Genomic DNA, 23,286 nt, shown 5'->3' with positions numbered 1-23,286 from the left:
TCAGCCTTGCCTAAAGCGACTTCTTTGTTCGTTCCGTCGTTTACACCCGTTGGGGGATCCTCCGCGATGGATTTCCTCAGATCTTGTGCTAAGCATTGGTACTTGCATCGATTTGCACATGGATGGCACATTGCGAGTAAAGACGCGATCGCTCCGTGATAGCTGGGATGCCACCATTACTATGCTTCTCTGCCCCCGCGGCGATGCGAGGCACGTGAGCGCAGTCGGAATCTGAGTTTCTTCGGTCAGGAGCTAGATTGCTGAGCTAGCCATCTTCATTCTCTGGAGATGTGACGATGTGGATGCTCGCGTAAAGATGCTGTCGATGGACGTCGCAGAGGTCATGCAGGGAGTCGCTGCGTACCGTGGGACTCTCAGGGGCCCGAATCCCCTACCCTCTCTTGGCTGGTGCCCGGCAGATCTCGCGTACCCGCTCGTACACCGGTGTATACGCTGCTCGGCCATCTTTCTGGGCCGAAGACCGGTTCTGACGGTATATGGCGAGTAACCTCATACTGGGTCCCTTGTCGTCTTAGCAGTCTGGTGTTGCGGCCTTGCTGTTCGTCTGCTTGATCAACACTCGTGATGGCGTTCGTGCGTCTCAACACTATCGATAGTTGCTAGACGGGAGTTGTTCCCAGGGTCACCCCACGATGCACTGCTGTGCGCTGGCGGGATAATCGACGATCTAGCACAACTGTTGCTAATCCTGTGGTGATGGACTCCAGGAGACAAGGAAAATCCGGTGTGGATCGCTCCGGAACACACGGAGTGGAGACTGCCTAAACGGCTCGGTCGATCTCGCTAGCGCCCTAAGGTTTGGCTAGGCCCTGGCATTGCTCAGCCTCACCACGCTTCTACTCCTACCGCGATTGAGCGTCAACGGCTGCCCTGTCACCATCTCCCAACTAAGTCCGTCTGCGTTCCTCAGCTGTCTTGCCAATGCTCTGGCCCCTCAGTGTCGTCTGTGGCTTGACGTCAGGCATGTCCCGCCATCTTGGCTTGCGCCTCCGCCACGACTTTGTCATCGAATATGTCGGATTAATCGCGGGGTACCAAACACATGCTCACAAATAACTCAGCGACTCATGCTGTAGGTCAGCTCACTTGTTCAGCTGGAACTAGGCTTCTGCAGAGTCTGAATCAAAAACGCCACCGCAAATAGACCAACTCACTCTCGGTATCGCGAATGCGAAACGTAAACAAGCCGAGCGCATGAGCCACTTGGGCCTCCTGAGCCACACCTCGGCCGGAGGCATCTCTATACGGTGTCGCTGCCGAGATCCGCCTAGCTCACTGATGACGGCGAAGGGGTTTCCTTCGGACTTAACAAACCGTAGCGCCCATTGCTCAGCGCAACAGCGAGGATGTACTCCCTCTCCCACGCGTAATGATCGACGCCCCGGAGCGCATTGTCGTCATCTGTTTGGTAGATGAGATCGCAGGATCTGGGTATTGGGTACATCCTAAAAACCACAAGCTCTCACATAGTGGGAGATTTCCTCGGGTTCCAGAGCTGGGCTGCGAAGGGTTGCCTCGTCGTCTCGTTCATTTCGTCTCAATACATGCGTAAGGGCTTGTTGCAGTTTCTGACTTCGATCGAGTGTGGCAAAGACAAAGCTTACCAACGAGGTAGCTGTGGAGTACACTACTATAACGATCCTCTCAGCTTGCGTATTTGGTGTTCCATGGAGACAACCGATTTGTTATCTGACCTTGAAAAGCTGGCACGTGGATGCATGACAGTGTTCGCATACAAGGCGGACCGTTCTCTTGATCACTCCGGGCACTTCCGTATCTCCTGGTGTGGCAGGCCTTCTTGCTATGATCTATGAAGAGCGTACTGCGAGCGACTACAGAGCTTCGTGGACGATCCAGACCCCCGGAATGTCTTTCTGTCTTGTGCGGATGAGCCAATTGATCAGCACGGCGTGGAATTGTCTTCGCGAGACTCTACCAAACACATGAGCTGAACACAACGGCAGCATCAACAAGTCTTGTGATTCCGTATATCGAATTATCCGGAGGCGAGAACGTTGCCTGAACCGAGATTTGAGGCGAACAGAACCCCCCGACGGATCGATTAATGTACATCCATATGCGAGGAAATTGAGACAAGTCAAAACGAGTGGAGATGGTTTTACTCTACTTGTCTATACATTCCTTCTTGAAGCCGCAAGCTTAGATCACCGTATGGCTGATGATCCCGGGTAAACCCTGCATATTGATCGGAAGAGACGAGCGAGGATTTACCAGATCGCATATTACCCAATTAAGCGACCCGTTTACCGAGCAAACATATTGCGCGTTAAATTACGGAGTACCAGTCGAGACCAAGCTCTGTAAGCACAATACCCCAGAAATTTGGGAGCTGGATATGGCTATACTATCCGAGCTCGTCGGTTTGGCTGCCGGCCACGCATCACCTGATCTCCAACTCCACCCCAGGTGGGGCGATATTGCCTCACCGATGCTGGAGACTATTTTAAGCGCGTCAATCCGCGGCAGAGCACTATCATGCAAGTCCAGAGCCTCGCTGCACGCAACATGGCAATCAAAGACCCATCCAAGCTTTTCGTATTCTCACTATAATGCTTTTTTGTCCTCTTGGATCATGGTGCCACGCCACCACCGAAAGGCCGCCGAGTGCAACAGACCTCTGACTGCAACGCAGATCACTGCCTTTGTAACTTGCTGGCCTCCATTCATCTTCAGTTGCTCTTGGTCATACTCTCGTATTCATCATATCGTCTAGGTCCCGATTTCGGCGGCACCAGATCATTCAATTTAAGAAGCAGCTCAACCACCCTGGCTCAGTGTTTAGATACCGTTGTCTTAATACCGAACTACTCCTCCCGAAGCTAAATTTGGTAACTGGACTAGCTCTTTCGAGGGCACATTGTCTCCAGACTACCGCAACAGCCATGTCGGAACAAAGTCGAGGCGGCATAGCGAGGCACTGCACGGCATGATGGTCTAAAACCGTGAAAAGATGTGGTGTATAAAGCATGTCTCCATGCCTTCTTGTTGAAACCCATCGCAGATCTACAGCCTTCACTACCAACACTCACTTCAACGCCCACCACCACCACCACCAACGGTCTTTGTCTCCGCACGAGCAAACATGCACGCCAAAATCGCTGCTCTCCTCCTCCCGGTCCTCGCCGCGGCCAACCCTCTGCCCCAGACTACTTCTGAGGATGCTCCTCCCGCAGAGCAGATCACTATCGTTGACACGTCATACTCTGGTAACGGATGTCCTCAAGGCTCCGTATCCACCAGTACCTCGACGGACAAGACTGTGAGTATCATCCCAACACTCCCATGCTGGGCTTAGGGGACGGATGTAGTCTTACTTCCGCGATCCATGGCACTACATACCCCCAAAGGACTGGAGAGTCGGCATGGTAAGAAAATCAGCTCACACTACAACCAGGTCATCACTTATGGATTCGATCAATTCCAGACCTACATCGGTCCTGGTACCGTACCAGCAGGTGAGGCTAAACCCATATCCCTCCCAACAAACAACATATTAACACCCTTCCTCTAGACCGCAGCAAGAACTGCCAGCTCCACCTGAACTTGAAGTACCCCGGCGGCTTCCAGTACGCCGTCGTAGACGCCACCTACCACGGCTGGGCGCGTCTCGACGAAGGCGTAACCGGCAGCTTCATCACGACCTACTACTTCTCGCAAGACGCTGGCAAGACGCAAACCACGCGCATGTCAGCCGTAGGCGGCGGCGCCCTCCTGACCGGCCAAGTCTACACCAAGCAAGACAGCGTTGAGACTACCGCCACCATCTGGTCGCCGTGTGGCCAGAACGGAATTCTCAACATCAACAACAGGATTTCGCTTACGAACAAGAAGTCTGATCAGGCGGGTGAGATGAGCAATGATGATGCTACTGTTGCTTTTACCCAGCAGCTTCATGTTGCGTGGAGGAAGTGCACACCGACTGGATCGGGTGGCGGAAGTGGTAGCGTTATTGGCATTGGAAACCCCAGCGCGGATATCGACTTTGAGTAGAACGTGGGTTGGAGTGAGTGATGAGGTAGTGGGTGGTGGAGTGGAGGTGATTAGGAAGGACAATGATAAGGTTGGACTTGTAAATAGTCGGTTGCGGTGTTTCTGTTTAGTCACGAATGTCAAAGTAGTTGCTTTCTGGAAAGGCCACTCGGTGACGTGATTCAGAAGACTTTCGTCTGCCCCTCAATATTGCAGTCGTCGCAGAAGTGTGAGATTGCTGGTGCCGTCAATACTTCATTTTCTGACAGGACCTGACTGGATGGGCGCATACGACTTTCGAGGTTCAGAGTTATGAGAGATTGATTATCGTGCCTTCTTTACCTCCAACTGAGGCGTGCACACAAAGCTAATGATATCATGCATCTGAAACGAAGAAAGACAGCAAAGTTTCCCTCATCGAGCCTGCAAAATCCTGCAGCCCGATTGACACCCAGCCCAGGCCTCAGTCCAACACCAACCTCGTAGTCTAACGATATGGTCGTTCCACATGCAACCAAAACACTTGCTTCCCCATAACTCATCACGATGCCCAAAAGAAACCCTTTAGTCGTACAAGATGCCACCCAACATAAGACCGAAACATAGCACTACCGCGAGATGCGCCGATCCTGAATGGAACGCAGAACCTCGAGCCAACCACCATCGTCAACATCGCCGTCCCCTATGTATGCGACAAAGGTATCAGGAAACTGAAGAAGATCAATAGGTTGCCACTAGATACTTACCATTGTATGCAGCCATGCTTGACGAAGATCCACCCCCATTAACCACAATTGGGTTGCTATCGACAACATGCACTGCCAAGCCGTTGCCTGCAGACGTGACTGGTGGGTCGGTAGCAGAGCTACGAATCCGGATGAGCGTGATCCGTATCCGATAGGTACCAGCCTGGCGAATGACGAGCTCGGGAAAGCGCATGTAGCCTACGCCATGAGGGTCGGCCATGTCCATGGAGGCAATCGATCCGTCTGCTTCATCATCGTTGAACGGGTGAATAGAATCGAAGACACGCCCAGTGAGCAGCGCATTGAGAGCATTCGTGTCCACAGATGCTGGAGTGTTTGGACCAGGTACCAGGGCGGCGACAGCAACCAGATTAGTCGAGTCCGCAACCGCTTCATCTGTGTCCGCGTTGGTGGTTCGTAATCGCACGACGATGGATCCAGGCAAAGTCTGACCAACCCGAGCAGTTCGTGGTGGCTGCACCACGATGTCCATGGCGTACCGGATCTCTTCCGGAGACAGGGAATGCTGGTCTGACCTTGATCTTCCTGAAGTGCGGGCGTTTCCGGAGTGATGTCTTGAACGAACGGACCTGCTTCCTAGCGCCCTTGGTCTTGCGACGTCAGCCATCGAGGATGTGGCGTTGGCTAGCTGATGATCAGTCTCGCCGTTGAGTAATCCCGCGATACGAGCGGAGCGCCTTAGTGACGCGTGGCTTCGGCTGTTTCCGACGGTGTTGTGTCGCGAAGTAGTTCTGGAATTGGATGCTGATGGAGGGTTTGACGTATCTCGCCGAGAAGATGCGCCGCGGGTGGGATGTTGGTTTCTACCTCGTCCACGTCGTGGGCCCCTTCGCATCTGAAGAAGGCTGAACCTGTTTCTCTTAGTAAAGTTTCATTAAAGACTGTGAGTCAGACAGATGATAGCTCTGCTGCTATGTTGTGGAGTGCTGTCTTTTGTTGTTGAGGCGGCCGGGAAATGATGTGGGAAAAGCAAGGAAAGTAACAAATTGTTGGTGTCCAAGCTGACTGAAAAGACTGTGAAGAGACTCCAGCATATGACGAGGCCTTATATCAACGATACGCGGTGTTGGATAGTAAAGATATAGGAAATGAAGTCAAGCCACGAGTCAGACCTCTCATCTAAACTCGCTTGGTGAACATGGGGCCGCCCCTCCATTAGGATGACGATGGATCGTTCGGTGCAGTTGAACCCAATACTAGGGCCCTTTAATCTCATAGCCGCCTAGCAGAGAGCAAAAGTGCAGCAGCAAGCGATATTTCGACGGATATAGGCAGAGGTTGAGGTTTGGAAGTCGCTCGCCAGCCCGCTTAGGCCCCCGGTACTGCCCCACATCCCGGCGGCCCTCCAGTGGAGAGACTGCCCTTTGCGCCTGCCTCTGCGCTGTTAATGCAGCGATGCGGCTAAAAGGCGGGCAGCTATCCATGCGCGGAGGTCGGAGAGACGCGTACAGCAGCGGACAACGGACGGCCAGAGAAGGAAAAGACAGCGCGGAGTGTGTGGTAGAGATGCAGCAGATGGTGTTGCAGGGAAATTGACGAATGTGATGCGTCACAGGAACCCGGCCGGCCATGTGGCAACAGGGATGTAGGATAAGGACAGGATGAACGAGCAACCAAGCGAAATGAACTGCTCACCTTCTGCCCTGTCACTCCCGCCCGCCTGTTCCTGAGCGTGTGCGGGATATTATTTCGCCGGTCGCTGGTGGCGTGGTACGATGACGCTGCACTTCTTGCTGTGCGAGTCGTGCCTGGCGTGACTTGACAAGGTGATGCCAACAGCGGCTGTGCCTCTATCTCACTGTTGCAGCGTCGATATCGGCTGGGCAGGGGCTTCTTTGGGGCCTCTAGAAGGCGCCGGCTTTGTCAGAGTCCTGGGACGTTCTATGCTGCTGCTGTATATTAGCCATGCTTTGCCCACACAGCCAGACATGTCTTTTCTCATCCAACACCATTGCTGCTTTGCATTGACGACAGAACCGCCAATGGGGCGCCATTTTTCCAGGACCACACCCTCTGCAATCAATGGAGCACTTCCGACGTACCTCTCCTTGGCTGCCGTGTTCGACGTCAAGCACTATTCTATGCACACGGCTGGAGACAAGCCTGGAAGCGGCGTCGGGACGTCGTGGACCGTCGTCGATGGCGGAGGAGATGAAGATTGTCTCACTTGATGAAGGAGTCTGAAGCCAATGCCTTGGAGTGCTGGGCGGCAGTCTGCTTCCTGTAGTCAACCGACCAGCTCAGAGACGGTGAGTACGCCGTCTTATACAGACTCCTCGGACTGCCAGCATTTAGAAGACTTTTACCTGTTGCAGTGGGCTGCAGGTCTCTCGTGGCTTGCCGCCCTGCGCTATTGGTCTGAGCTGAGTGTCGCCCAGTTCCAAAACGCGTCCACCTGCTTCCATCTTTTCTAGCATGGTGATTGACGCCGCCCCTGTGCGTGTTGCGCATCGGCTTAGCGTTGCCGCCAGCATCATGTCGCCCATGGAGCTCTGGAGTATGGCGTTCTTGATGTGCATCTCCCAGCCAGTAGCGCCGGTCCGCCCTACGGCTAGCATCGCACGATTGCCGATCCGAGGCACGACCACGGACCAACGTCATGGTGTAGCTGCGTGGCCTCTGCCAGACCACCAATTACCGGCCCATCGCCCTGGTATAAGCCTGCGTGACACGCGCCGCTGTACTTTGCGGCATCGCCATCAGCTTGGCGAAAAAAAGACAAGTTCTTACCTCAGGCCTCAGCAAGGACATTGTCCGTGCGCGCCTGCCCTTTTGGCAGCCACCTCCAGCTACCATGAACATCACTTCCGCAAACCCCTCTCGAAGAATTCGATGCAGCTCTCGGTGCCATTACCAACGTGCTCCGAAGTTCTCCGCAAGTCAATGCGTGCCAGGATAGCAATACTCGGAAGCTGACCCTCGTATTACGAACGGCTACGTGCAGCTCTCACATGGCATCTTAGACATCTGTCAGCTTCATGGAGAGCTGTTTACCCAGCTTTACCGGATCGTGTAACACGCCCTACCTCGATTTTGCCGTCCTCCCGGTCTGTCTTCCGAACGTTGTTACGCAAACCGGTTCTGCAGGGTTCCAAAAGGAATTTGCCGCATCCCCATCATGTGTGGCCTTGTGTACAAGATCTGCTCACACGAGATTTTCATCACGGCCGATATTTGGCTTCGAGTTAACACTATATTTGTCACTCGTATATTCTTGAGCTCTGGATCATCGATAACTTCGAGACATCTTACTTCTTGAGACCCTGGTCTGTGGTCTAGCATTCCCTCCAGGCTTTGAGGTTTTCCAGCACGACCGGTCGTTTGACAGGGCGCCCCTGTCCCTCACCTCGTCCCGCCTCCTAGTGGCCGCATTCGATTTGCGCAACATGCGCGAGAGCTTGGGTAGGAAGGACGGCAAGGACTGCTCACTTTAGCGCCGTATGCGGTCTACTAAAGACTTGATTTGTCGAACCGTGGAGGCTGAAAATGATGTGGTGCTTTCGCGGAAGCGGATTACAGCGACCGCAACCAGCTGACTGGACAGGCTCTTTCTTATCACGAGATCCGACAATCTGGGACCTACTCGTCAACCTGACCGCTAGATGCAAAACCTCGCCGAAGTTTTGTCCAGGTCCCACTTCATCAACCCTCTTTCAGACGCTTGCGCTTCCTTTACTCCATTTCGCTATTACAAAGCTACACGTCCATAACAGCCACTTATCGATTACCTTGTTGACCAATCGATCGCTGCGTCCGCATCATGCGTATAGCTCAATGCATAGTCCTTCTCTCACGACTGAAGTTCATGGCTATCGAGCAGCTCATCAGCAATTTTTTCTCGAAGCTACCTCATCAGAAGCGATACTCGGGATGTGCTACTCATCTCTATCATCGACTCCGTCGACCCCGACGCATGCGTGATCAAATCATAGCCATGTGAAATGATCGCATGGCGTACCGCTCCCTTCCCGAGGAAAAGCAAACATGGAACTTCCACATCGGGATGTTCGTCTCAGATGACTTCCAGATTACACGATTCCATCTGCATCAGATCTGTCTGCAAACCCAGGCATTCCGTTGACCATACAGTTGGGAGCGCCCCGAAGCCACTTCAGAGTCGCCTGGATCCCCATGCGAGTATGTCTCAAAACATCCAGAGGTGCGGAGATTAAATTCCTGTACGACGTTGCGCACATCGCCGCTCTTCCAGGTACACTGCGACCCTGCGCATGCAAGAATAGATTCTGGGTTCGAGATCGTACAGGCTCATGGAAGTTCTAGCGCCTTCAGAATCTGCCACCGGCTTTTTACATAGGCAATGAGCAGAGATTGCGAACCACGCCCACACAGCAGCCAATTCCACTGTCCGCGGACGAGGCCCTAGTAGCCAGTTCCTTTGGATCTACCCAAACAGCTACACGGGATCAGCTGCTAGCATGAGCGACGTCAGACTGTGAGAAGACCGCACCCATATCTTCACGCTGGTGTGTGTTCATACAATCGAAACACATCGCCTCATTCAGTCAAGGTCAAGGCGGGCTCCAGAGATCTCGAATCAAAGGCACTTGAGCCCGGGCCTCATCACTCCATCCGGCATACTACCTTCCAGACCCTGCCGGCGCATCATGCGTAACTGTGGACGAAAGCTCGCATCACTCAAGCGCTCCTGCAGCCTGCCGGGTTTGACGTCTGCAGGAAGTTTTGACATCAAGTAGTCAGTACGTCCTCAATCTCAGCCGCTTCAGACTGCGCGTTCATCGATCTTGTAGAGAAGCTTTAACATGCCGCTAATTAGGCAGAATCTATCTATCAACTCTACTGCAAACAGCTATTTGGTCACGCTGGCAAGCACCAAGGCTGTTGATGTTGCAGGTATCGAACAAGGCAACATCTTTGGAATCGCGACTCAAGAGAACGCCTCAGGTGGATACAGCACCCACGACCCCATGCGACTACCCGAATTTCTTCTTTGCATCAAAACGTGTAGGAACATCTATTGAGAGGCGTTTGACGGCTTATGGGTACCACGTAAGACGTGAGATCGCGGTACGCGACACAAAACTCCGACTCTACGGGTCCATCTACGTCAGTGAAAGCGCTAGTCATAGCTTGGTAAGACCAAGGGCGCGCGTGCTAGGTACTACAGTGCAAGACGGGGCTTCTCGTTGATATTTGTCTCTGCAGCTACTGCCACAGTTTTCATCGTCCTCTTCTTAGTGCGCATCCAGCGGTCGGAGTCAGCATCGACGCGTGCGTCCACGGGAGCGAGTTTTACATTCTGTGGTGTTTGATGATACGCCAAGGAGTAGGAGTCGCAATGACTTGCTGTTGAATTCTGGGATCGGAAGCGAAGAACTGGTCCGTCCCAATCAACGTGTCCGTTCAACGTTTTAATGCGCTCTTCACGATACTTACAGCTATGTCGTGAGTCGATTATATTCATGTGTAGAACAGTTAATACAATAGCACGACAAGTATACGGCTGTATAAACATTGCGACGCGCAAGCAATTTTCACGACACTGCAACAAATTTGAGGTGTGAATCGATTTTACAGGGCAGAAAACGGCTCCTTCTCGGGGCCACTGGCTGCTTGCGTCATGCGGCAGTCGCGTGGTTCTGTTTGGGACCTGCCTTTAACCAGCGGATGGCAAGGGCCGCCCCTTCACCTCGCCTTTCACGTACCTCCCAGAACATGAGGTGAAAGCTCTCGGTGTAAGTGGCGTAGGCTATCGCAAACTTTTTCTTTTGTTTGTTCTTTTGGCACTTACCTACGTCACTGCTACAACCTGCCACACGATTGACCTCCATCAACATGTTCCAGCGGTGCGCGCGATTCGTCGGCTTTCGCAATGCCATCGTCTTTACGGCTGGCTTGGGCGTCCTGCTTCTCTGTAATAGCGTCTTGTTGCTCTGGCAATTCCGCTCGCCTTCACTACCTGCGCATCGCGACAAGCTGATCCATCATGGTCCAAGCACGCAGCAAATGCACCCCATCGACGAGCTCATGGTAGACGCGCAACGCAAATTTGAAGAGCTCATCTCAGAACGAACATACGACCTAAATTCGGCAGCTGAAGCATACCGACAAAGGCGCGGTCGTAATCCACCACCTTACTTTGACGCCTGGTTTGAGTATGCGCAAAAACACGATGCGGTCATTGTCGAAGGACTGTTCGACCAGATCTACCGTGATCTAAGACCTTTCTGGGGTGTGTCTGCAAAGAGTATGCGTGGCTTTGCACAACACTATGAACATCGCATCTCCGTAAGAAACGGAACCGCCACCAGGACGGAAAACCAGGGTCCAGGCACGCCGACGGACCGTATGTTCGCGTGGTGGGACATGGTCAGGCGCATGGAAGGCTTGCTACCTGATCTCGATATCGCCGTCAACTTTATGGATGAGAGTCGAGTTATCGTACCGTGGGAGGAGATGAGCAATTACACCGAGACTGAGACCCTGACGAGGAAAATACTGCCCGGTGACGAGACCATCTCTGAGTACGGCAGCTTCCAAGCCTTGGATGAGACGTCCGGAGAGCCGCCTCAGGTGAACTGGATGGGACCGGGCGAGCCATATTGGGAGTTGGCGCGGAAAGCATGTCCACCCGATTCACCTGGCCGGAACCAAGTCGCCGCCACGAACCTTGCTGGACCTCCTCCTTTTCCTCGGGGCTATCCAGAGCACTCGTATAAAGGCTACGTGCAGAACTGGGACTTGGTGAGAGATGCTTGTCAACAAAAGCATCTACAAGAGTCCCATGGAACATTCATCGAACCGGTTTCGATATCAACGACTCACGCTCTAGTGCCCATCTTCGGTGAAACGAAGTTGCAGCAAAATTCGGATATCCTCATTCCTCCCGCTGCCTATCTCTCTGAGGCGTTTGCAGGCGGTGACTACTCAGGCACAAATCCCGATGGCAAGAATTGGTCGGAGAAAACAGCAGGCGCTGTGTGGCGGGGTGTCGCCAGTGGAGGTCGTAACAAGGCAGAGAACTGGACGCGCTTCCATCGGCACCGCTTCGTTTCCATGTTGAATGGGACATATGTGCACAACCTTGAGATGGACTCAAAGGCAGCGGAAGGAGGCCAAACATACAGCCCGCAGTCATACACGACGTATCATCTAGAAGCGACGAGACACATGAACATGGGTACTTGGCTGGACCGGATTGCGAATGTCGGCTTCACGGACCTTTTGTGCTTCCCACAGTCTGGCAAGCGGACTTGCGACTACAACGAGCAGTGGTTCGGGACTGTAAAAAAGGTCCCCATGTCCAAACAGTTCGACTACAAGCTCCTCCCTGATATCGATGGCAATTCCTTCTCTGGGCGCTATCTCTCCTTCCTACGTTCGACGTCCGTCCCTATCAAGGCGACGATCTACTCCGAATGGCACGACGACCGACTAGTACCATGGCTGCACTTTGTGCCAATGGACAACTCGTTTGTCGACATGCACGCTATTTTGGACTATTTCCTAGGCACTGGAGATGATCATGTGGCGGTGTCGTATGGTGCCCACGACAAAGCAGCGGAGAAGATCGCATTCAGCGGCCAGGAGTGGGCAAATCAGGTCTTGCGCCGCGAGGACATGGATCTTTACACTCTGCGGTTATTGCTCGAATACGCCAGGCTTTGCGACGATAACAGAGAGCAGCTGGGCTTCGCTGGACACGTAACCAAAGGCAGCTCAGGAGACAAAGCATGAGAGGGCAACAAGAGACGCGAGCCTGTCGTTGGGTGGAAGTACACATGACATGTGAGCCCGACTCGTCCTTCTGCATTGACGGGCCTGCATCTGACTCGACCTGTATACGAGCCATGCATGGCGCATGTAGTACCTGGCTGGCCGCGGCGACGCGCAGGAACATCAGCACGCATATGTGCCGCCCTGTAGGTTATGCGCATGTCAGAATCTGGAGGCACAAGATCCGAATCGTGCGAGGCGTGCGTATACGAGCCTCATGTCGACGCCGTGGCACCTTTGTTGCGCGAAATCGGCGATGGCACAGATTGGTCTGGACTTTCGAGGCACTTAGATTTTGTAATTAGAGCTTTTTCTTGGATGAGCTGACTCGAGGTGATGCTATGTGATAGTGAGTGATGACTACGGTGGCTGCGACGATGGCATGCTGGGGGCTCAGGCCATGTTCAGCCTCACGTCGGAGCCCCTCCTAAATTTTATACTAGCGCGATTGCTCGCATCTCTCGCGAACCATTGACGCATCGCAGCTACCCCACATCTGGCATGCAGCAAAGCCTGGCAAATATTTGTCGCGCCAGACTTTTTCCCTCTAGCAACGCTTGTTTGACGAGGCCGCTGGCGACTCGCTCCTTCCCTTTGACTCAGAGACGCAGCCGTAGTCCAGTCATACTGACACAGCCTGCCCTTAAGCCCACCACCCCGCGCGCGTCCACCCTCCACACACTCTCCTCCCCGCTGCGACCGCACACACGTCCGCGACACTATCTACACAACCAGCCCATCCCACACGGGCACAACAGTCCCAGAGTCGCAGCTGCCTCGACACTACTGCGAGACTACTTCCAGTTCGACGCTACTTCCCTCAATCCCCTCCGGAACCTCGACGCGTCGGCGCGCCCACCAGTCAGCATGGAGGACCTCACCAACACACTCGCCACGCTCGGCCTCGACAAGGTCCCGCAACAGCCCAACACATATCCCGCCCTCAACCCCTTCGACATCTACCGGAGCCACATCACCGAGCTGCTCTCGTCCGTGTCAGGCGTAGACAAGCAAATAATATACCCCACGTTAGCATGGACGGCAAAGCCAGAGCATGGAGACTTGCAATTGGCCGTGCCCGCGCTCCGCCAGAAGAAGAAGGACATGAAGGCCTTCGCACAGGAGCTGGCAGACGCCTTCCCCGAGTCGCCGCTGGTTAAGAAGCCAATTGTCACAAACACATCCATTGGCTTCTTCTTCAAGCCAGAGACGCTCACCTCGCTCGTCCTGCCCATGGTTCTGAAGTCCAAGGAGGCATATGGTTTCAACAAGAACCTCGGTCTCAAGAACCCGCTCGACCCCTCCTCCGGCGCGAAGAAGATGATTGTCGAGTTCAGTTCACCCAACATCGCGAAGCCCTTCCACGCTGGTCACTTGCGAAGCACAATCATCGGTGGATTCCTCGCGAACCTATACGAGGGCGCTGGCTGGGACGTCGTTCGCATGAACTACCTCGGAGACTGGGGAAAGCAATACGGTGTATTGGCTATTGGGTTCGATCTCTACGGCAACGAGGAGGAACTCGTCAAGAACCCCATTGGACACTTGTATGACATCTACGTCAGGGTCAGCAATGTACAACACGAAGAGGCGGAGAAGATGAAGGCTCTCAAGGCTGAAGCTGCGAAGCTTAAGGAAGAGGGCAAGGATGCGTCGGAACAGGAGGCCGAGGTCAAGAAGATCGAAGCTGAGGGTATCGACGAGCAGGCTAGGAAATATTTCAAGGGCATGGTAGATGGCGAGCCTAAGGCGCTCGGCATTTGGAAGCGCTTCAGGGTGAGTAGACCGATCACAAAGGGTAGAGTATCAATACTGACCTGCGCAGGACCTGTCCATCGAGAAGTACAAGCAGACATACGCCCGGCTAAACATTCACTACGACGACTACAGCGGAGAGTCCCAAGTCAAGGACGAGAGCATGGATCTTGCTGCTAAGATCATGTGGGAGAAGAAGGTCTGCGAGGACTCAGAGGGCGCTGTCATTGTCGACCTCACAAAGCATTCCAAGAAACTGGGCAAGGCCGTCGTGAAGAAGAAGGACGGTACTTCGTTGTACCTGACCCGAGACATTGGCGCTGCGATCGAGCGTGTCGAGAAGTACCACTTTGAGTATGCTAGCTCATTCCTACAATTCCCCACGCCTTACTAACTGCGTCACAGCCGTATGATCTACGTCGTCGCATCACAACAAGACCTGCACTTGGCCCAACTCTTCAAGATCGAAGAGCTCATGGGCAGGAAAGACATCTCAGACAAGTGCCAACACATCAACTTCGGCATGGTCCTTGGTATGACCTCCTTCCCATCTCTTATACTCCGTCCAGGTCACTAACAACAACAGGTATGTCGACCCGAAAAGGCACAGCCAAATTCCTCGACGACATCCTCCGCGACGTCGGCGACAAGATGCACGAAGTAATGAAGACAAACGAAACAAAATACGCCCAAGTCAAAGACCCAGAGCAAACCGCCGACACACTGGGCATCTCCGCCGTCATGGTGCAAGACATGAAGGGCAAGCGCATCAACAACTACACCTTCGACATGGACCGCATGTGCTCCTTCGAAGGCGACACAGGCCCATACCTGCAATACGCACACGCCCGTCTCTGCTCCATATACCGCAAAGCCTGCGACGCGGACCCCAGTCTCGCTGAACTCGATCTCACATCCGCTGACTTGAGCCTGCTGAAGGAAGACAAGGCTGTTGAGCTGGTCCGCCAGTTGGCGTCGTGGCCAGACACTTTCCTCAACACGCTCAAGACACAGGAACCCACTACTGTGCTTACGTACTTGTTTAAGATGGCACATGCGCTCAGTAGTAGTTACGACCACTTGCAGGTTGTGGGCTCAGAGAAGAACGTTATGATTGCTAGGTTGGCGCTGTATGTTGCTGCTAGGCAGGTCTTGTACAATGGTATGAGGGTGCTTGGACTCAGCCCTGTCGAAAGGATGTAGAACTTTGTACAGAAAGAAGCTGCCATTATTGCATGGACACGAGAAATGAGACATGAGACTTTGTTCGAATCACAAGTCGGGGCACAATAGCATCGCAAAGCATAGTGATGTAGCGCAGTTCAAAGAGCACAGCGAGATCGGATGGAAGTTTGATCGATTGCTTGTTGTTACATAAAATGGATTTTCTAGCTAGTAATTACCAACTTGTATACTATGTAACATGAGGATATGTTGACAGTCTGCCGACCAAGAGTGTGAGACAACAAACTGGACCAGCTGTCCAACTTGAAACGCCATCCGGTATCTTGTAATGTTCCCTCTATACACTGCCGGCGGGATATGTACAGTACAATACAGTCCGTCTCAGTGCTGGAGTTGAGAGGTTGTCTATTTGAGTGGAGTTTATGTATGGTTATATGTTCATGATATGTCGTGAAGGTGAGGGGGTTGGGAACGAGTCGTGATCGGGTGGTGTCAGATTGGAAACAACCAACGATTCAATGACGCCGGGGAAGTGCTGGGAAACAATGCTGGAAAACGACGCTAGAACGCTGCAAACAAAACGGAACAGTGTGCCTTAAGGGAGGGTTGCTGAGTATGCTCGGTAAGGTGTCAGGCCGTGGGCGAGGGAGAGCGCGATTGATCGAATGCGCTAGCCCCCTGTCATCTCGAAGATACGTTTGACACCGCGCCTAGACACCCGAGCAACAGCTGCAACGACTCCGACCATGAAGGCAGCACGGAAAGACAGTACAAGAAGACTTAATGCAAGAACACAGACGGCCCACCCCGTCTCGTCCGGTTGCTAGATGCCATTGGCAACAGGCGGTCCTCCCACCCGAGGGTCCCCAGGAGGCAAACCTGGGACTTTATGCGGGTGTGGATGCGGAGGATGCGGGTGGTGCTGGCAACCATGTGGACAAGTAGCTATCGGTTCGTCGTAATCGTCGTCGTAGTACTCGTCCTGTGGATCCAGCGACCCTTCATCGTCGCGTCGGTCGTAGCCGCCAGGCGGAGGGTTTTGGTTGTGCTGAGCGTTGTTGGCATTGTTCTGTGCCTTCTTGCCCGCCTTCTTGCCCTTGCGTCCCTTCATCCTGGCCTTCTCCAACAGCCGCCGCTTCTCTGCCAGACGTTTGCGCTCCTTCCTGTCCTTGATCTCATACTGCCGGATCAAAGCCATGGGAGGATGGCCAAATATGTCCTCGTACTCGCAGAATTCGCATATCCACGGCTGACTTGGCGGGTTGTGGAAGTTGGCGTACTCTTGCTGAATGCGACGCTTGCGGGCAGCATACTCGTACAGCTTTGAGGCGCTACGTCGTGGCTTTCGAGGCGGCGGTGCCTGTTGCGGTGGTGGAGGTCCGGTCGGACGTCGTGCAGTCCCATTGGGCAGGGGCGGTGGGGGGTATGCACCTGCTCCGTTCATGTTGGGGCTGGTCTGAGTGCCCTGGGTAGACACCATGGGCGCATCGGGGCGCACGGGGGGCCGTGAGCGGGTGGCTTGGGGGTGGGGTGAAGGAGAGGCAGCGGCATTGGGGTATGCGCCAGGCGGTTGGGGGTACTGGCCGTTTTCCTGGCCCGGCCAGACCATCTTGTTGGCCGAGTCGGAGCCGCAGGTGAAAGTGAATTGCGTCTTGCTGGCAGTATGCTTGGCGGCTTCCTGCTGCAGAAGGCTCACGTTTTCGTTGCCCGGGGGTGGCGGGGTCGCGTTTGCGTTGGCAATGGCAGTGGAGATGATGCCGCTTTGCTCCGGAGGTCCTAGAAAACAAATCGTTAGCGCACGGACTCTTTTAGTAGTAAAGACGTATCAATTCCCGAGGTGACACCGTACGTTTGCTGTTCCCTTTGGCGTTGGCGAGATTGGTCGAACTAGCCAACACGCGCCTTTCTGACCGTCCCGAGCCAGATCGGCCGAAACGCCCTCTGCCTGCGCCTGAGATGCCGGTTCCAGAACTTGTCGCGTGTTGGGGTGTCGAGGGCGCCGAGCCGTAGTAACGCGCGATGCCGTCCCCGTCGTCCATGGCGCCTGCCTCGTGAACTGGTGCAACACCCATGCCAGTCAGATCCGCGGAGAGGCTCGCGTGGTGTGACCCGTTGCTACCCATGTTGGGGATTTTGCGCTTCTTCTTGTTGTTCGTGTTCTCGAATGACTCGTAGCCATCGACCGAAGACGCAGGCGAACCTGGTTTGCGATAGGCACCAGTCGCACCCGCTGCCGGCTTGCCTGACGCTTGTCTACTGTACTGATAGCTCGGGGACGACGGCAGCGGTCCGTTTCGGTCGTCCTCTTCCTCCTCGCTCTCGACCTCGGAATGGGTATGGCCACAATGACAGGCGTGGTGGTCATTAGCCCCAGTCCTGTGAGGTCTGACGCGCTCATCGGCCGTGTATGGCGGGTAGTTGAAGAGCGGCCCGGTAGAAGGCGGGTTGTGCGGGTACACGATCGTCTCGGCCTGCTCGGGGGACAAGCGAGCGCGTAGAGAACGGGCGGGCAGAGGGCGAATGGGCCGGTCGGGGTACATGGAGGATGATGTGTCGGGCGAGGAGCGCAGCGGCGAAGAGCGGTTCCACTCGTAGCCTGCGAAGGGGAGAAGCGATGTCAGATATCTGGAGAGACCGGGGAGGAGGCTCAGACGAGGCATGTTGGTGCATCATGGTGGCAGAAGGAAATGGTGAAGAGCGTTGCAGGCTGCCCGCAACGACTTCCTTTACTTACCCGCAGTCGCCGCTGCCATGGTGGCAATCCTTCCTCCGACGTCCGATCACCAAGACTGTGGGGTGGACGTGACTCCCAGCAGTCCTACTATATCCAAGTCGGTCCCTCTCGTGCTGTATTGCCCGTATTAGCAATCATCCACGCGCAGTCTGGATCGCCGGTGCACAGCCGCCTGGGGAACACGGGGTCTCTCCCAAACAACGTCGAGACGGGGTGTGGCGGTTCCGGAGCTCTACGCACCTTTTTCGAGGGGTTTGTGTGAGGGACGGTACTGGTGGCCAGTTAGCGGAGAACCCCTCTATTGCTCGGCGATGCTAACACTGACAGTATACAGCTGACAAGAGCTCCAAAAGAACCAACAGCGACCAGATCACGGGGGAAAGATTGTGTCTTGAAGGTGGTTGGAACGAGTGACAGCGTTGATGATGCGTCAATGCCGAAGACGTGGGATTGGGGTTCGCCCGCCGCCAAGCCAACACAGGCACTTGGGCTCAACTGATGTGGCCTCGGGCTCGCCAAAGCAGGGTCCGTACTAGTGTATATCGCGATGAATCGAGTGACAAGGTCGCAGAGCAGATACGACGTGTGCAGCGACGACAATAAGAAACAACAGAGCAGTGTATAGGTGTATGCAGCTGTCGGAGGATGGCGACGTAGGCTTGCATGCAGGCTGTCTTGCAGTGACCGTGCTGGTGGCGCTAGGGCGAGCAGGGGATTGATCATTGGGGATTGTACCTGGCCGTCCGACAAATGATAGCCATGCCTGCCCTTCTCGCCTCTTTCCTCGGATTTCTTTGCTTTCTAATCATCTCGAGAATTATCCAACTGCCGTTGCGCTTACGTCTCAAGCCCCTTGTGCTGCCCGACTCGGAACACGTCCACGGTATTGGAGCCTGCCGAGACGTCCGCCCGCACTGTCACCGCCCATGCTTCGTAGTGAGGAGCAAAGGCCACACGCACAAGACTTGGTGCACCATGTTCCATCTCTTGCAAATAGGAGTGCATTTGAGATGCTGTCATCCTCGCCTGCTCCAAAGCTGTGATTACAATAAACTTTGCATTAGTAGAGCCATGACTTATCTATCATGATATACCCATAGATAGCGACGTGATAAGTAGCAAGGACCATCTGGAATCAGGTGAACCCCCAGGTGCAGCGTTGGCGTACAGGTAACTTCCTCTGCAAATGTATGTGTGTTGCCTCCCACGTAGCCATGATATATCAGATTGCGCCGAGTAGATGCACATGGAGGATAAGTTATCCAAAGGGATCGGGAACTAAGTCGCTCTCAGTCATATGCTTGGTATCGGATTTGCTCCGGCACCCCGTCGTACCTGCATCCGTGAGCGGACCCCGCAGGCACATGGCAAAGCCCAAACACCAAACCCAAGTCACGTTCACACTCCATGACACTCCGCAATGTCCATGGATCACAGCCGGGACCCTTGCCCTTGCGTTGCCCTTAGTGATTTTGGCGGAGCGTTCTGCATGGGGGCAAGTCCTATCGATTGCTTGCAGCTGGCTACGTCATCCTCGGTTTCAAAGCTAACGACTCCTAGGCCATCGGAGGGGCAGTTTGGCATGGCATAAAGGGGTTCCGGTACTCGCTTCACCACCACGTCGTATAGCCAGAAGGTGCTCACAGCTCCAACAGCAATTCTCCGCATGGCGAGCGACGCGTCGGTGCCATTGTCGCCCTGAGAACGCGCGCTCCTGTCCTTGGTGGTAACTTTGGAGTATGGGGTGGCCTCTTTAGCAGCTTCGATTGCGCTGTGAAAGGCATCAGGTGCGGAGGCTCCTCTCTGGCCAACGAGGAATCCAAGTCGCGATGAAAAACCAGACACATACTAATTGATACATTTGCAGGAAGAAGGACGATCCGTGGAATGCCATCATCGGAGGCTTCTTCACTGGAGGCGCGCTGGCGGTCCGAGGCGGCGCCAAAGCCATGCGCAATAATGCTGTCGGTTGCGCCATCCTCCTGGCCGTCATCGAAGGTGTCGGTATCGCATTCAGTAGAATGTTGGCTGAGAATACCCGGCTCGAAGCACCACCACCACCACTACCATCACCTAATTAAAGAACAGCTGTTGCCGCGGACCAGACCAACTGACACACCTTTTGGATGTCACCTATTCCCGTTGCTGTCACTTGATCTTATCACTGTATTGGCGTTTACGGAAAAGGTCATGAATCGATACCCGGTAACTTTCTTCAACTCGGGATTTAGGAACTGTACTGGAATCAAGGATGGCGTTGTATCTCTGAGCAACAATGGGTCGTCCTTGCGCATGTAAGCCAGGAACATGGCTATGTTTGCCTTTTCAAGAGTGGTATACATTTTCTGATGAAACCACCGCCGCATCGTCCCCCCAGCTGTAGCTTAGGTACATCCTTCAGTCCTGGTCACTGATGCCCTTTGCAGATTCTCAAGTCAGCTTTGCTTCGCTTCGCTGCTCACGCGAATGCTCACTGGTGACGCACGAAGAGAGGCCTGTTGATGGTTAGCAAGATAAGCTGAGATAGCTAACATTCGCTCGGGATCGACCGCATCATCTTTACCAACATTGCAGCTCTACGCTACGACCAGAAGAGGAAGTGTACGAAGATGAGGTCAGTGCACACATACAATGTGAGACCGCTTTTTGCTTTTGAGCCACGTGCAGCGCTGGGTGGAAAGCTTGACACTCCAAAAGAAAGGACATTTCTATGCAATCAGCGGTAAGTCAATAGTCCGCAGTCTGTTCTTGTCGCAGTGTCCAATCGCACATTTCGTCCTGCAACGCGCGGCATGTCCCTGTAACCATAACGGCCGGTAACAAAAAGTGTCCGCTTTGTAGCCAGTATTGTAATTGGTGGTTGTACTGTTGGGTCGTACTGGCGAACCGGGCTTCAGTACCATGGTTGTACTGATGCGTACAATTTCCTAGGCGAGAAGGTCATTACACCGGTACTTATATCGTCGCTCCATCCGCAGCCTTGCGAGCTGGTGTTGTGGCGCTTCGTCCTCTTTCACTCGTTCTTCCTACTCCAGCGCAATCGCGCGTTCCTCTCGCTCACCGCGACTGCCCTGGTGGTCAGCTTCCCTCACCTCCCTCGTCCCTGCCTACAACACTCGGGACCCCGCTTACGTTCCACTCTTTTGCTTGACGCATCTTCTCACTAGCTTGCCTGGGTACCTAATACTCACCTTCTCGTTTCCAAGGTGGATACCGCCTTTTCCTTGCCTTAGCGACCCTCAACCACAGGGTATAATTCCAACTGCCGCATTAAAATCTTTCCCTTTCCCTACTCACCCCCACGGAATAAAGAGGCAAATACGCCTTCAACTTCGCCCAAGATGATAATCGGCTATGACGGGCCCTGCTACCACATATCAGAGGTATGCCTAAAAGAGTGGGCATACTGGGGCTATCAACCTTCCTTGGCCACCAACATCGCCTTCGCTGCGCTGTTCGGCATCTCGACTATCGCCTTCCTGGTGCAGGGCATTATCGGAAAGAGATGGCTTGGCTTCACTGTCGCAATGGGAACGGGTTGCGCGATTGAAGTCGTCGGTTATATTGGGCGCATTCTAGCACATGCAGATCAGTTCGCTGAGGTACGTCCGTGAATTGTATTCGTCGATTCCAGGACTGACACGACAAAGAACCCTTTCCTCATCCAGATCATTTGCCTGACCATCGCACCTGCCTTCCTCGCTGCGGGCATCTACCTCTGCCTCTCGCGCATCGTCACCACGGTCGGCCCACAACACTCACGGATCAAGCCCCTCTCATACCCCAAGATCTTCATCCCCTGCGACTTCATCTCACTCGTGCTTCAGGCCGCTGGCGGAGGTATGGCTAGCGTCGCGACACACAACGGCGAGGACCCGGAGAAGGGCAACCACATCATGGTCGCTGGTCTAGCCTTCCAAGTCGCAACTATGCTCCTCTTCATTCTGCTGGCCCTTGACTTTGCATGGCGTACATACCAAGGACGAACGTCTCTGGGCCAGATATCTCCAGATCAACAGCCAGCTATCATCCGCCGTTCATGGCCATTCAAAGCTTTCCTTGTGGCTTTGTCGCTGTCTACCCTCTGCATCTTCACAAGGTGCGTGTTTCGCGTCGCAGAATTGAGTGAGGGCTGGGAGGGCCATATTGCCAACACCCAAAAGTACTTCATCGGATTGGAGGGTGGTGTCATCATTGCGGCAGTTCTGCTCTTGAACTTGTGCCATCCGACTCACTGCTTCAAGGATGTAGATGATGTACGAGGAGTGCAGTTGCAACGTCTCCCTGATGGAAGCACTACGGAGTTTCCAGGACTCAACCAGCTCAGCGGTATGCAGCAAGCACAGAAGTGGATGTGAGGTCTCTGTAGAGGTATTATCGACCTCCTCGGATGGCGTTATGAGCGAGGCCTAGTGCCAAGGATCATATTCTGATTACTTTCTTGTACGATATATCTACCTCATGAATTTTCGATTGATTCCAAGTTCGGAGCAACAAGACCAAGTATGAGTGAATCTCATTGCTGCCACGTGAACAAGAAACAGCGCTACACGATCTCGTTCATACACTCACACGAGCAGATACTTCGGCGTTCTGAGTTGGCCTTTAGCTTCGTGTAGGTCTTCAGAGGTTTGTGTGTATATGCGGAGAGGAAATAGCAGATATGCACGATAGCTTCTACATACGTTTTGCCCTAGGTTTCATCAAAGCGTGTTGCTATATGCGTGACAATAGACTTATCTCCAAGTATTCCAAGGTCTCATGAGACACCATAAGTACTCCTGACTGCTCCAGTTCTAATGTTCCTAGTTATGAAGATGCTCTCGCGAACATAAGTCTATAGTACGGTATACGAGTTCTTGGGTGTTGCACGCAGTCTGCATGTGTTTCGAAGTATCAAGGCAACTAAAGGAATCGAATGGCTTGAAGTCTACTTATTTCGCGTCAATTCGTATTCAAGACGTAAATTGCGGTGTTGAGGACTTCAGCGACTTTTTTGCGGCTCGTTTGGCGTCCCAACAGCCGCCCGCCGACCTTCGAATAGCCCACTGCCTCTCACTCTTGCGACTATCGGAGGGC

At 53.8% G+C, this 23,286-nt stretch overlaps 6 protein-coding genes across 6 annotated transcripts; 4 read left to right on the top strand and 2 right to left on the bottom strand.

Moving 5' to 3' along the window:
* Positions 1–3,124: 3,124 nt before the first annotated feature.
* J4E85_004248 (uncharacterized protein) lies at positions 3,125–4,032 on the top strand (the record flags this gene model as incomplete). The annotated part of the gene is made up of 3 exons (XM_051468508.1): positions 3,125–3,301; positions 3,437–3,497; positions 3,554–4,032. 3 exons carry the CDS (start codon positions 3,125–3,127, stop codon positions 4,030–4,032), a joined length of 717 nt encoding a protein of 238 aa, XP_051328100.1.
* A 587-nt stretch (positions 4,033–4,619) lies between these two features.
* J4E85_004247 (uncharacterized protein) lies at positions 4,620–5,250 on the bottom strand (the record flags this gene model as incomplete). The annotated part of the gene is made up of 2 exons (XM_051468507.1): positions 4,620–4,693; positions 4,758–5,250. 2 exons carry the CDS (start codon positions 5,248–5,250, stop codon positions 4,620–4,622), a joined length of 567 nt encoding a protein of 188 aa, XP_051328099.1.
* A 5,342-nt stretch (positions 5,251–10,592) lies between these two features.
* Positions 10,593–12,494, top strand: J4E85_004246 (uncharacterized protein; the record flags this gene model as incomplete). The annotated part of the gene is made up of 1 exon (XM_051468506.1): positions 10,593–12,494. One exon carries the CDS (start codon positions 10,593–10,595, stop codon positions 12,492–12,494), a length of 1,902 nt encoding a protein of 633 aa, XP_051328098.1.
* A 906-nt stretch (positions 12,495–13,400) lies between these two features.
* On the top strand, positions 13,401–15,491 carry J4E85_004245 (uncharacterized protein; the record flags this gene model as incomplete). The annotated part of the gene is made up of 4 exons (XM_051468505.1): positions 13,401–14,309; positions 14,359–14,642; positions 14,694–14,821; positions 14,875–15,491. The coding sequence occupies 4 exons, from the start codon at positions 13,401–13,403 to the stop codon at positions 15,489–15,491; spliced, it is 1,938 nt and encodes a 645-aa protein (XP_051328097.1).
* Positions 15,492–16,296: 805 nt separating this feature from the next.
* On the bottom strand, positions 16,297–18,226 carry J4E85_004244 (uncharacterized protein; the record flags this gene model as incomplete). Its single annotated transcript, XM_051468504.1, has 3 exons — positions 16,297–17,249; positions 17,323–18,069; positions 18,208–18,226. The coding sequence occupies 3 exons, from the start codon at positions 18,224–18,226 to the stop codon at positions 16,297–16,299; spliced, it is 1,719 nt and encodes a 572-aa protein (XP_051328096.1).
* A 3,322-nt stretch (positions 18,227–21,548) lies between these two features.
* On the top strand, positions 21,549–22,565 carry J4E85_004243 (uncharacterized protein; the record flags this gene model as incomplete). The annotated part of the gene is made up of 2 exons (XM_051468503.1): positions 21,549–21,809; positions 21,858–22,565. The coding sequence occupies 2 exons, from the start codon at positions 21,549–21,551 to the stop codon at positions 22,563–22,565; spliced, it is 969 nt and encodes a 322-aa protein (XP_051328095.1).
* Positions 22,566–23,286: the final 721 nt, after the last annotated feature.

Source organism: Alternaria conjuncta (assembly GCF_024043145.1).
Source record: "Alternaria conjuncta strain BMP 0040 chromosome Unknown scaffold_5, whole genome shotgun sequence".
Taxonomy (NCBI): Eukaryota; Fungi; Ascomycota; class Dothideomycetes; order Pleosporales; family Pleosporaceae; genus Alternaria; species Alternaria conjuncta.
Note: the sequence above shows the minus strand (reverse complement) of the source record. Positions and strands in the feature narration are given on the sequence as shown.